A 15,180-nucleotide genomic window follows, 5' to 3' on the forward strand; every position below is an offset into this window, starting at 1 on the left:
AAAAAATGAAATCAGTGGAAAATAAAGCCAAATCAGGCCGAAAAAAATGCACAAGTGCTACTGCCGATAGAAAAATTCAACGGCTATGTCTTCAAGATAGAAAAATTTCATCAGGTGCCATTAGATGTGAAATGAATGCAGCTGGTATTGCAGTAAGTTCAAGAACAATAAGAAGAAGGTTATCAGGATTTGGACTACAAGCTGGAATTCCAAGGAAAAAACCATATTTAAATCAAAAGCAACGTGAAAAACGAGTTAAGTGGGCAAAAGAACACATTAAATGGTCAGAAAATCAATGGAGGCAAGTAATCTGGAGCGATGAGAGTAAAATATCGCTCTTTGGTAGTGATGGTAGAAAGTACGTGATACGTAGAGTAGATGAAGCACTTCATCCTGATTGCATTGAAGCAACTACAAAGGACCCAACAAATGTCATGATTTGGGCATGTATGTCTGCAGATGGTGTGGGTCGAATTCAAGTGATTGATAGCATCCTGAATGCCAAAAAATACATCGAAACTGTTCTGAAACAAAAATTTATACCTTTCATCAGGGATCTCTTCCCTAACAACGCACCATTTATTTTTCAGCAGGATTCAGCTCCATGCCACACAGCAAAAGTATGCAAAGCATAGTTTCAAAATAAAGGCACAGATATATTACCATGGCCAGGAATCAGCCCTGATCTCAATACAATTGAAAATTTGTGGCGACGTTTGAAAATTCTTGTACGAAAGAAACGTCCATCCAATAAAAGACAATTTATTGAAGCTATAATTGATTCTTGGCACCATGTGATTAAGAAAGATGAACTCCAAACCCTCGTTCACTCGATGAAAAGACGCTGTGAAGCTGTCTTAAGAAATAAGGGTTATCCTACTAAGTATTGATTGTGTAAGTATCACTTTAAAAAAATGCAAATCTAAGATAGATCTTACTATTAGTTGCATAACTTTTTTTGTAATACGGATATTGTAATACTGTATTCATTATTAAATTTTACACTAAATTACCTTCATTTTGATACATAAACATTTGTATTTAAGCGAAAATTAATATATTCTACAAGCACACAAAGGTGAAAAACATGAAACTCTCAAAAAATGTCCACACTTTTGGCCACCACTATATATATATATATATATATATATATATATATATATATATATATATATATATATATATATATATATATATATATATATATATATATATATATATATATATATATAAGAGAAAAATTTGTAACCGACATGTGATCTTCAATATACTCTTATATTCATACATTAAGAATATGCCAGCTCCGGAGTATAAAGGTTCAGAAACAAAACAGACATGAGTTAAAAATAAAGCCCATTTATTAAACAAAAAATAACGAACAAACATCCATAGTACCATTTACAAAAATCACGATACTGGCACTGAGAGAATCACTTGGTGCAAAGTCTGAGCTGTATGCAGGGGTGGTCCAGAACTTCCCAGTCAAAAAGTTCTTAAAAAGCTCGGGACTGAGCTGTGGAAAGCGTCATTGTCATGGAGGAGCAAAATTTCATATCAGCGTGCCAGTAGGAAGCTTCTTAAACTTCACAAATCTGCAGATGAATGTATGCAGATTTTTTGCAGACTAAATGCGGATCACTGACCGTACCTCATAGGCCGCGGACAATTTGTTAAACATTTTAAAGACACAGAACTGACCGTATAGGTTACTTACACAGCTGTAACTGAGCACAGTTGTTCCCAAGGGATGCCAGGACACGACGCACGCGTCACCTATTAGTGTACACAACGAAACAAATCTTACTTAAGAAACAGCCCTCGTAGCATTCCAAAAATACCAATTTTATAAATACAGTTAAAAAAAAATAGAATTCATCTGGTAATTATTAATTTGAGTAATTATTATTAAAAAAAATGTGTTAAGACATTAGTTTGCTTGTTTCTCATAAATTTTCCATTTTTCAAGCTTTAATTGAAATTATTAAAGAAAGTATGGAGAAAGATTCTAAAGCAATTCTGTACTTAAATAAAATTATCTAATTTAATAAATAATTATCTAATTTAATAATTATATATATTCTAAGTAGGGATTTTAGGGTGCTTTTTCCGTATTATTCTTGAAGATTTGTGTGATAATTCCACAAAAGAAATTTTTACTTAGTTCAATTTCCGTGTGATTCTGAATTATCCATAACTTATGGACATGAGTGTAAATGAAATCTTTGAATAATGTTTTTCCATACAATACTACATCAAATCGAATATTTTCTGATAACCAAATATAAATTCGAGTATAATAAAACAACCTCTTTCGAATGATGGAAAATATATTAGCCAAAAACATTTCTTAACATGCTGAATACTCCATAAAAATAAAAGAAAAAAAAAGCGCCGGAATTTTGTTGCCAACCCAATATATCACTATTAAACATTGACATCAACAAGATTTTTTTAAGATTTCCTTAATTTTCATTTCAGAACGGAAACGATTAGTGGATTCCAAACCCATTCGATTGGATGATAAGGGGTGGATTCAGTTCAACGTAGCCCTTTCTCTCACCCATTGGTTTCAGCACACCAACAAGAACTACGGATTTAGTGTTGAAGTAGAAGACGAGTTCAGGAACAAGCTCAACCCAAATCTATATTTTGATGCCATGAACTGTTCATCTAACATTCGTAAGTCTCATTAAAATTTGCACATAATAGTTACAGATTAGAAATTCGGAAGACGAGATAAAAAAAAGAATTGTTCTTTACAGCTCCATACCACCCTTTTCCGAATCTTGTGAATCTAAGTGGTGAAAGGATTCTATCTCAGTTTCTGAGCAACTACACCTATCCAACTCTGGACTTGAGGACGTCAGAAAGATTCCGTGGTATACACTCTCTGGTCGAAGACAGGGTGCGAAGATCAGCCGATAACTCCTCATCTTCTTGTACGGGAGAACTAGAATATGTCTCCTTTGCAGGTAAGCTTCACTGATTGAAATCAAAGAATGCTGGGTGATCTCTAATCACTACCCCTTACTTGCTTGTTATCCGACCAAAGAATTCACAATTGCAAAATATAGTAATTCTCAAACGACAAAACAAGGGAAATGAAAACTGTATTAATAGTGAAAGCTTTAAAATTCAAATGCATATTTTTTGAAGTAAGTTATAAAAGTTAACAGCAGATGGCGCTACATTTTATTCCGGACAGTCGACATAAATGAAAGATGGTGTTGTGTTCTGTACAAGGCTCTGAAGAAGAACTCTGTATTGCAACAATACAGCATAGTAAATCTTTTTTGGCAGCTTATGTTTGGTTTTACAGCTCTTTATAGCGTGCAACGCCATCTGTTAGCAACATTTATATTTACTAATTTCAAAATTACATTTGAAAGCCATGCAGTTTTCACTATCAATTTAAAGTTTATATCACCTTTTATGCTCAATATTTTGAGAATTATTCAATTTTGTAATCTGGTGCTCCTTGAACGAGTACCCTGTATATGAAATATTCCGTAAGACTGCCATTAATATACATTTTTAGAATCCTTAAAAATAAAGACATAAAAGTCATCATTGAGAGTCATAAATAGTTATTTAAGAATTATTACATTCGAATGTTTTGTGACAGAACTGTCACATGGTTCTATAAAGATTATCTAAGTTAGCGTCACTTCACTAATCTGTCCAATGAAAAATCATCAATGATCAATCATTTACAAGTAACAACCGATAGGAATACGTTTCCATTGGAATGAGGTAAAGATTGGCCAATAGAAATAGTGAAAACAACTGATTGCCATTCACAACCACAAAATGTATGGCAATTGATTTATTTATTCTAATTAAGTGTAAGTTGAACTTGCCTTTAATAGTGTTTGACATCATTGACAAAACTGGATGTTGATTTTAATAACTAGTTGTCAAGATGAAAAGTCAGGAGCAAGATTCATGAAAATAGCGAAAGATTTTTTTTTTCTTTCGCAATAAGGAAGATAACTTGACTGGAGGTTGCCCTCATATATTTTATTTATCCTTTCTTAACATAAAGAATCAAGATTCAAAGAAGGAAATAAGGGGAAATGATGATTGTTCTACACTTTTCTGTATTAATACCAGACATTTTGATACCCTTCTGCCCCTTGTAGCCAACTTCCCATAGTATACTCATTGTATCGAGCTTTTACTGAATTAAATATTTCGCAAACTTTACGGCTGATTCATATAGAGGTTTACCAATCATTTTATTTTTTCAGAAGTGGGACTAGATGAATACATTGTGTGGCCAACAGGGGTAGTGTGGACATTTTGCGAAGGAAGTTGTTCTGTTCAGCCGCATAATCGAGAGTCATTCTTCGCCCACTGGATTCAGCGACTCTTCAAAGTCAAGAAAAAGAATTTGGTAAATTAATTCTTCTGAAAATTACATGCTTTAAATCGCATAACAAACAATTGCGATGTTAAAGTATAGGGATACTTCCTGTAGCAAATATGTTAAAAAATTGGCTTTTCAATTGCTCAAAAACCAACAAAGTGTCTTGATTTGTCTTTTTTTAAATGATAGTAATAGGAAAATTTTGAAATTAAAATGCTTTCACACTTTACAAATAATTGCATTTCATGTAACCAGAAACAGGTCGTAATATTAATTACTGAAAATAAAAATGTATATACTTAAAAAAGAGGGAATATTTTCAAACTTTTTACAATTTATTAATTGAATTACATTATAAAAGTTACAAAAAATGTATCCTATGGTGAAAATACATTTTTAAGCAAATAATCGCAGGAATTTTGCTGTTTAAATTTACAAAATACACTAATTATTTATGTATCTACTCGTACATTGCTTCTATATTTAATATATTATTATAAGAAACAATAAAATCACTATCGATTTTATTTTTATTTTGCTACTCAAAGACTTCTTGAAGGATTGATTTCATAAATAATGAATTTTAATTTTTTTTTTATCAAATTGATTGTCAGAACGGATAATGTGCCAAAAAAATGGACCAACCGGAATAACTTTTGATCTAATAATCTGATCTTTGCGATCTAAGACTCAATCTTAATGGTTCGAGGGGTAACCTCAAATATGCTGATTAATTAGTGCAGACGATATTTAAAATTATGAAATAGGACATAAAAACATGCCTTCTCTGAAAAAACATACATTTTCTTCTGACTCCCAAAATATGGGGAGTAGCCGCAATCGCAGAAATAGGGTCTTCCCAATAGTTTGGTCAGGAGAAGTTAGGAACCTCAATGTTTAATTTTACTTTTTGCGTATTTCACCATGTCTCGAGAACCCTTTGAGTGAATTTAAAAAATTTTGCACGATATGAAATTCGTTTGTTCAAAGATATTTCCACGCAAAAAATAAATTTTAGTAAATATTTATTTTTATTTTATTTAATTATAGTCGAAACATTTGAATTGTAAGGTATACATTTTTTTACGTCATTTTAAAGTCAGTAATTTTACATGGCAAAATACAAAATTTGACTGAAATCGGTCGAATAGTTCCTGAAAAATCAAATTTTAAAACAGTCGTATCTCCTGACCACACTACCGAAACCATATTTCCCAGATTGGGACTATCTCCTATATTTTGGGAGCCAGAAATCAGAATCCGTCGAAAAAATTGCATGTTTATTCAAAGAAAGTGCGTTTTTTTTTTCCTGTCTGATTTCGTATTTTAAAATGTCGTCAGTACTAATTAATTAGCATATTAGAAGCGAAGAATATACATTGAAAAGAAGACTAGTTTCCTTAGGTATAATGTAAACCAGTCCTCCAAGGTTTTGTGTGGTCCCTGTGTATAACGGGAAAACAAAATTTAGGGGCACATGGCAGAAGTTCTTGAAACTGGTTTCCACCCTCCTTTCTTCTCCCAACCACTACAGAGATAGGGGAGAAGAAGAAAAGTTTTCTCTTCTTATTTGTTATTGGAGATCGAAATGGACTACAGGTGGCGTAGAGCAGAACTCTCCACCTATGGCAACACGCTTTCCCCACTATAGCGTGTGGAGAGTCATAGAAGTAGGTTAGTTTCTGTCTTAATTTTCAAACAGACTAAAATATTTTAAGTTAGGAAACTATATGGAACTGAAAACTACATTGAACATAGTTCTAAAAGAAAGCGTCATGGAAATTTAAAAAGAAAATATTTTTAACAATTAAATACGAAACATATTTAGAAATGGAAAAATGTCATAGTACATTCCTATACAATTAAAAAGAGGAGGAGAGGGAAGTGAGAAGGATCAAAGGCATGAAACCGGTCTTTTCTTTGATGGCGTAACCGAGCGTTGCGATCGCCTATTGGTTCGTTCTGCATTTTACACTATTGATAAACGGTACTGTACTGTTAATAAAGATATTTCTTTGAGATTACCGTAATATCATTCATGTTAATTAAATCTGCCAAAATATTTTGACATAGAAAGTAATAATAAAAATGGCGGTGCGAGTGGTAGCACACCCAACCATACATATAGAGTCGTCGGTTCATGGTTGACGTACCTCCTGACCGTCACTTTGCTTCTAATGCCCATGCACTGGATCTTAATACGTATAAATAGTCTGTTAAATCTGAGTATGTTGCTCATCCTGAAGTTGATTTTCTGGTATAGCATACCGAACTGAGCAGTTCCCCTCATTAGTTACGTATTCTAAGAGCTGGACTTCTTCTCCTTTCTATATTCTTTGTTAGAGGTTACCCCCCCCCCTCGAAAAATGAGGATTGAGTCCTAAAACGTGAAGATCCAATCATTAGATCAAAAGTTATTCAGAGTGGTCCATTTTTTTATTTTGCGCACTGTACATGTTAAGTTTATTCATACCTTAAAATTATTTTATGGACATGTCCTAGAATCAAAATGTATAGTTCTGTATATTTTAATTGCGTTAAATTATTTTAGATAATCTGTATAATTTAATTTCATTAAAATATTTCATATAACGTCAATAAATTGTTTTACATTACTTGAAATAATTTAATATATAGAGTTTATGTACAATTTAACTAGATTCATACTGCTAAAGCGCTTAACACTCAACATGCCTTCCTACCATACTTCATTAATTGTTCGTAGTAATAGTTGGGTAACAGTTAAGTTTTACGTGGGGTGTACCATTTATGGAGAGTTATTTTCTCTTGCTCTGTTCATATGCTTCTTCAAGTTTGTCTGTAGTTATAAACGCAGAACTTATAAATTCGGTTTTTTATAAGCGTTAATAACCGAAATGGGTGATTGACACACAGTCGCTTTGGAAAATGTCCAAATAGAGTAGGTCTATTTAAGCGCCTCTGCCCTGTATACATTTGCAACGGTATGCCCCCTACATCAATATTTGTTTAAGGTCGTCAAGTGCCCAGGTATGTCTTTAACCGGTACTCCGAACACTGATGTTTCTCCTAATCTATCCTCAGCAGAACATTAAAATATCAAATATTATCAACGAATAGATTAATATCAAATCGTATATAACAAATATTTTGGACATTCACCAAATGTGATTGTTGACATTCACCTGTGAAAGTCGACATTCTCTTGATTTCGGTCCTTCGCAGTAACATAAGATCAACTATAATTCTTTACAGTAGGTAAAATTCCAAAAATTTCACCCACTCGCTTACCTAAAAAAAGGGTTTTAAAAGTTAAATTAGTTTTTGGATTATAATGTAAATGAATTTCTTTTTAAAAATCAATCTCAGCACCAAAAATATTTTAACACTACTAGGAAAAAGTGCCTCTATAAAGGGCACTTATTTTATTAATTCTGTATAATTTAAATTATTTGAGATATTGAATTGAATGATTTGTTCTAGGAATCAAATTGCGTTGTGACCAGACGAGAATCCATGCCAGCCCTCCTTTATGATGGAGAGAATCAAGTGTTCGAAACTGTTCTGGAAGATTTTGTACCCACAAGTTGCGGATGCAGACCTTCGTAACACTCGCTCTTCTTCGCCTGTAAAATAATGAACGCAACTACCTCATATTTTACCAGTACATATTATAATATTATTTTGTATATAGTTATGTATTTTATCCTCATTATTTCACTACTGAATGAATTTTATTTTTAGCTCATTTTTATCGAACTTCCTTTATATTCTTCTACAAAATGGGCAGATAAACTTTCGTTTTATGTGTTCGACTGAACCAATACCTCCAAGAAAAGAGAAGGCCTTAGCACGGTTTTTACCATAAACAAGAAATTTGATCCTTTAGTTAGTTCATACGTAATGACATCTTTCTTATTTTTCACCCACTGCGCAGTTTATGCTCGTTAGGTCGGACTACTAAATTGATCCGTGCTGAGGCATTTTTTCTTCTAGGAGGTGTTGACTTAATGATGATGATAAGTCAGAAGTTGAAGTTAGTTTTGAAAATGAAATTTCATTTTCTCTTTTTAAAACTTCCCAGTAGAACACTGAAGTCAAGCATCACTAGCTGCGGTCAGTAAGCGGGTGGCTGACCACTTTGATCAGCTTGCATAGGGACCGAGGATGCGCGGTATCGGTCTTCGTTAAACTGTTCTGCCATAAAGTGCTCGAAGACGCGCGCAGGTCGTCGGGCTACCAAAGCAGGGGAGCCATCCCCTCTGCAGAGGATCAAAATTGAGATGGCATATCTTCGGATCATCCTCAGGGATGCTTCCCAGATCGTCGGCAATAGCCCATTGTGCAGCTCTAGTGTGATGTAAATAAAAGTACCTAACTACCATTTTAAAACCATCTAAAAAAAAACATTATACCTGCTGAATAATAATTTATTAAATTTTGAGTTATCTTTAGAGGACTCTTTATCGTGGGTGAAGCGCTTCCTTTCAAATTCTGTTACATCCTACATTAATAAGTAAACATTTTAACCATAGAAAAAAGTGAATTCGGGTAAACCTAGAGAAAACCTTAAAATCTCAAACGCTGAAACGTTTTTTCTTCTTCATAATATCAAACATACAAACAAATTACGTATACAAACAAATAATCATCATTTAACGGTCATGCTTTATTTTGCTCGCGCTTTTTAAAAAACAAAAAAATTTCAGTAGTTGAAACTTCATGGTATCTACTTTAGGTTTAAAAACCAATTTGAAACAAAAGACCTCTGTTTATTTCACTGTTCATTGCTGATTGCTCTGTTAATTGTTAAGAAAAAGTTAAATGTTATTCTCTGTTAATTGCATAATATTTTGACAGTTCATATTGTGTATATATTTAACATATTTTCTTTCTTTCTTTTTTTCGTTACGGAATGTGTTTTAGAGTATATTGTTCATTTATTTACTCACTTCAACGTAAATTTTATTAAATAGTTCTTTTCCTTTATCGCACACTCTTTTTTCTCTCGACAGTTTCTTTGCTATCGACATGATTATGATGAAAATAGAATATAAAATAGAATACACATAATAAAAATACACATAAAATAGAATACACATAATAAAAACTAAAATTTCCCAACGACCGAGTTTTTTAACAGCTTTTTTTAAAAAACTTAGAAACAAAAATTAAAAAGAAACTGTTAAAAAAAATACAGTTTTTTTTTTTTTAAAAAAAAAAAATGAGACTTTAGAACCTTTTAATCACCATTACTTAAGATAATGAAAGAAACGTAAGAAATAACATTTTTAAAAAGTTTTCTATTAGGTTGGTGAAAAGTTTCTTTCCGGTCTTTTGAGAAATTTTGAGGAGTTGCGGACTTTTGAGGTGAACTTTTTGACTCACTCAGACAACAATCTGATGCTTGATCAATAGTCAAAATTTTTAATCAATATATGTATCGATAAGGGGCCGTTTACAACTGATGATTCAATATTTTTGATCTCTCTTTGTCACGCTCGTTTAAACACTACTTTATCATTTTTAATTAAAAAACATAATTATATATTTTTAAACTGATCACACAGAATAAACATTTTGTAACATTTATTTAAGCGCCTTCAAGAAGTAAATTGAGTCTACCACAAATAAACTACCGATTTCTCAAATGTTTGCTATAAGCGTATGAAATAACAGTTGTTGGAACGGGATCATTAAAAACGTTCAATACAAATGAGTGTTCATTATATCGCGAGTCCATTACAGAGGGGTTAAACAGTATACGAAAATTTGCCAAAATATCACTTAAATCCTTCATCCACTAAGAGTGCTTAATTAGGGAAAGATAAATGTTTTTTTTTATTATAAAAAAAGTAATAAAATATTATATATATATATATTAAAAAATAATGTAAGCATATATTATTCATCATTGTTGAGTAAGAAGATTACAGTATTATTTTAAAACTTGTACATATTAATATCTGGAGAAAAAAAAACTATTGTCATTCACATTATGTAAATTATTGTATCTCACATGTGAAAGAAATATCATTTATCTTAATGTAAAATCTCGATGTTTATTATTTATTGCATAAAAATATTTTTTAGAAAAACCTTATATTTTATGTCATCTCTTTAATAAAAGCAGTTCGTTGTTTTTAAGAATGCAATCTACGATTAAATACGTCTTTGTTATAGATACAATTAGTTTCTATACAATATCTTTAGTATGCTCAACTATATTTGGATGTTAGTAATGTTCTAATTTTTGTCAATAAACAGCAATTAAGGTTTTTAGAAAAGATGCTTTTGCTCAAAGACAATGTGTACTAAAAGGGTTCAATTTTATGTCAAAAATGTCGGTACATTTTGAAAATAATGTCACTTGTGTTCATGAAAAATGTGGTGAAAATTTTATTCTCATACACATTTTGTAAATTTTAATTTTGAAAAGAATCACTTTTGTTACGAAATGTGTTTCATTATTTCTCATCGTATAAAACACTTTTAGCCGATAAAAAAAATATTTTTACAATTAAAACATTTGCTCTGAAAATATTTCTGCTATAAGAGTCAGCACACTTTTAAAGATCCCCAAGAAATTATTTAATTGTGTCCCTCTAAATTTTGAAAGCTTTATTATATGAAAAAATGATTAACAAATAAATAAATAAATATTGAGATTATTATTGCATGAAATCAGTTTTACTTAGTTTTTATATAAAAAGTACTTAAGTTAAACAGTTTTTTTCCCCCTCAAATAAAATTTATAATTTTATAGGTTGTAGTTTAAAAATACCTTTTTCACTTCCTCAATTAATTTTTGTGAATAAAAGTTCTTCCTGAACCCAAAGAGACGCAATTTTTGAAAGGTTTCATCCTCCAGGTAAAATGTACTAAATTCCATTTTTCACGCTAGATTTAATACAGACGTGAGAAGTTAAAAATGTGTACACTTTTCGTTTATTCTAGGAAGAAGGGATTTTGTTTCATGTGTAATTATTTTATTTGCGTCATACAACCTAATGAAGAGTCAATCTATAATTAAAAGTGCGATGCATTGTTAAATTGCATCTTTTGAGAATGAGACACAAAATCTGATTTCCCTCGAAGCTAAATTTCTTCGCTAAAATAAGTTAATAAATGAGTTAGAAAAAGCTAAGCAAAAGAACAGTGTTTAAAAAGAGAAAAAAAAATTATTTCTAATAATTTTAAATGTAGACAAAAGACACTCTAATATTTTGAAAAGTGTCCTTATGTTGAATAGAACAGGTTTTCTCTGAGTTGCGTCATATCCTCACTCTTCATAGTTTTGGGAAATCTTATTTTTTTAAGTTTGAATAAGAAGTTGGAATATTGGCGAAGCTAAAAAGGAAAACTTTCCTGAAACCATGGTAAGGGAGAGGGGAAAAGTGTGGAGAGTGGGAAAATCATGTAACCTATAGAGGTATGTTTAATGAATGGGATTAAAAGGCTTATAAACTGCCATAAAAAATTTGCAGATTTTAAGGGCTTATTCATCGAAGCAATTATCATAGAAATTTCTGATTACAATTTCAGTTTCTTTTCTTTCAGTCATTTCAAAACAACCATTGAAATGTGATATAAATTTCGTAAGAACAAAAGCATTAGAAACTAAAAGAAAGGAGATCTTGCATCCTGCTGAAACAACGAACTGCTGCGGACATAAATGAGCTGTTTTTAATTTAATTTGAAATTTAAAAAAAAAGGAAATGTAAACTTTATTTTATTATTTCAGGTACGAAATAAAATAAATTATATTTTAAACAAAACTGTTGAATATTTTTGTTTCATTGCGAGTAAAAATCAAACAGTTAAATAAGAATGTCATTTTTTAAAACTCGTTTTCGTGTCTATTAAAGTGATATCTTGCTTTCTATATTTCGTCCCTTCTTTCGAATTCAAATCCCTTATTCAAATTTCTTACGAAATTATACTTAAATATACAAGAAAAAAATTACGCCAGATGAAACTTACTGTTAATTGAAATCCTTTCTGAGTGACTAGAGAGCTCTTGTTTTATTCTCTTCTTCTGTGCAAACCGACCCTTGTAGTTTTTAACCCAATCCAGAAGACAAGGAAACTTCTGGATCAAGTATTAAGAGGAATTTGCGTTCATGTATGACTTTTTTGATGTAAGTAACCAGCATTTACGTTACATGGAGAGGAAAATCATTATAGCCTACGGATAGCCTAACGACAAAGGCACTCTAACCCATGATCGTATATATCCATGATCAATATCATTGAAGATTTTTTACTTGTCAGCACAGTAGTCGGTGGGAGCCGTGTGCGGAATTCGAATCGAACAGCCATCGCTGGAATTCGAACCCGGCTCACCTCATTGGAAGGCGAACGCTCTATTTCCTGAACCACCAACTTAGAATTAATTGTCATTATAATAACGATTTGGAGTAATAATCAATGAAAATTTTGACCGTTTTCCGATTAACTAGATTGATTCAATTTTAGCTGGAGCTTTGCGTTGGCTGGCAATAAAAAAAAACATTTCGATAAAAATTTAGAAAAAAAAAAGATTTTTTTAAAACAATATATATATATATATATATATATATATATATATATATATATATATATATATATGGGTCATTCTCACAAAAACAGTCATTTTCATGTCCCCAGTATATTTTATGTTTGTTTTACAGCTTTCGAAAAAAAAATTCAGGGAAAGTGTCCTTCGGAATGCAAGCTAACAAAAGAATAAAAATAAAATTATCAATTTTTATTTTTTATTTATTTTAGGTAATTAAAATATACCAATATGTCATTCCCTCACTTGTCCCCACTGCTGATTTAAAAAAAGAAAAAAATTGTTTCTGAAATAAAATTTTTTTTTTTACAAATTCGTGTTTTTTATTTCAGAATACTGAAATATAGAACTCAGAAAATCAATTTTATATTTAATTTCTGATAAAAATATTAACACTGCACTATTTTAAACTTTGTCCCCAGTGTTTCGCGTCATTCCCTCACAACAATGTTCTTATCACCTGCAATCTTCTTAGAATAAAAATATTTTAATAAAAACTTCAGAAGTTAACAACTGGCATCATAGAACAAAATTGCAGTATGTTTCCATCTTCAACTTAAAGAAGCTTTGCTGTGGAATAAATTTGAATGAATCAAACCAGGTAAATTTTTTTACATTTGTCATTCCCTCATGTCATTTTTTAGAGTAAAATAAAATACAACTTCATCGAGAAAGTGGATAATTATATGTTGCTTTCTTGTATGAATATAATTGTATGTGATTGACTTCCGAAATTAATTAGGCCTCTCTGTTATTTTTAAATTTTATTGAATTAGTCATTCCCTCACTAGTGTATAAAGTGAGGGAATGACGCTGAAGTGAGGGAATGATTCAAGATGAGTATATTATCAAATTTTTTTTTGTTCAATCGTGCCAGCCAATTTTATTTCCCAAACCTGCAAAAACTATTAAATATATAAGACTAAATTATAATAAATATTAGATATACTTAGTATGTTATCATTTTCAAACTTTAGGTAGATGTAACTTAGATAAAAACATGTATTAAAATAAAATATCATTCCCTCACTATTAGTGTCATTCCCTCACTTTTTAAATAGTGAAAATAATTAATTTACTTATTAATTAATTTGAAAAATAAATTAAAAAATTAATAAAATAATTTATTAAATTAATTAATTAATTATTATAAATTAATTAATTATAAATTAATTATTTAAAAAAATAATTAATTTAAATATTAAGTATAATTTATAGGACATATACTTTCTTTATAATGCCATTACATATTTCTATTAATATAAAAAGTTTCAGAGCTTTTTATTCACTTTCCTTTTTTGGGATTTTATGAACTGAAAAATGACAGTTTTCGTGAGAATGACCCATATATATATATATATATATATATATATATATATATATATATATATATATATGTGTGTGTGTGTGTGTGTGTGTGTAAATAAATAAATACAAGAAAACACGAAGAAAGTGCAGCAGTGCAGTAAGAACGGCACTTTAAAACCCTCTAGGTACACTCAATTTGAGATTTTGTTTTCATATTTTGTAATCTGGCAATCTTTCTGCGAAAACATTTTTAAATCATTCTTGAAAAATTTCCCGTCCATGCAAGTATGATTTCCTGATTTCGCTACTCGCTTTATAGTCCATTTTTTATATTGTTTTTTCTTTTTATTTTATTTTATTTTATTTTCTGTTTTTACATGTTATTTTTACTTATTTTTACTTTTTGTGCTCTATTTTATTTGTTGTAATTTTTGTAAAAAAAGTTTTTGAGTGCTCCTTACACTATTGTATTAATATATTTTGCTTTGGCTTTATTGATACAATATCAGAAAGCACTCTGTTTTGCGGATATAATCGTGTGGGCTGATGAAAAGATTATATCTCTTTTTTCCCGGTTTTTTTAAATAAAATTTCATCCTTTTTTTTTTTAAACTGTTGTTTGCTATTTTTTTACTTATTATTCCCCCCCCCTTTTTTTTCATGTGTCTATAATTTTTCTTTGTTTTATCTTCATTTTGAACTCATATATATATATATATATATATATATATATATATATATATATATATATATATATATATATATATATATATATATATATATATATATATATATATATATATATATATATATATATATATATATATATATATATGAAGTGTCGGTTGATATATATATGTATGAAGTACGATATTTTTATCATAATGCCATATTAACCACAAAAACATTAAATAATATAGTTATTATTTTAAATCTGCATGCTTTCAGATAAAATGCAAATAAAATT

General features: G+C 30.2%; 1 protein-coding gene across 1 annotated transcript in view; it reads left to right on the forward strand.

Moving 5' to 3' along the window:
• LOC107442175 (bone morphogenetic protein 2-A) overlaps positions 1 to 9,337 on the forward strand; it is a 30,064-nt gene extending 20,727 nt beyond the window's left edge. The window contains exons 5-8 of the mRNA XM_016055667.5: positions 2,479 to 2,679; positions 2,763 to 2,972; positions 4,251 to 4,396; positions 7,832 to 9,337. Of these exons, the coding sequence (XP_015911153.1) occupies positions 2,479 to 2,679; positions 2,763 to 2,972; positions 4,251 to 4,396; positions 7,832 to 7,957 (683 nt within the window). The 3' untranslated portion in view covers positions 7,958 to 9,337. The remainder of the gene's footprint in view (positions 1 to 2,478; positions 2,680 to 2,762; positions 2,973 to 4,250; positions 4,397 to 7,831) is intronic.
• Positions 9,338 to 15,180: the final 5,843 nt, after the last annotated feature.

The sequence above is a fragment of the Parasteatoda tepidariorum genome, chromosome 8 (assembly GCF_982258835.1).
Source record: "Parasteatoda tepidariorum strain Cologne lab strain chromosome 8, Ptep-v5.0, whole genome shotgun sequence".
Classification (NCBI taxonomy): Eukaryota; Metazoa; Arthropoda; class Arachnida; order Araneae; family Theridiidae; genus Parasteatoda; species Parasteatoda tepidariorum.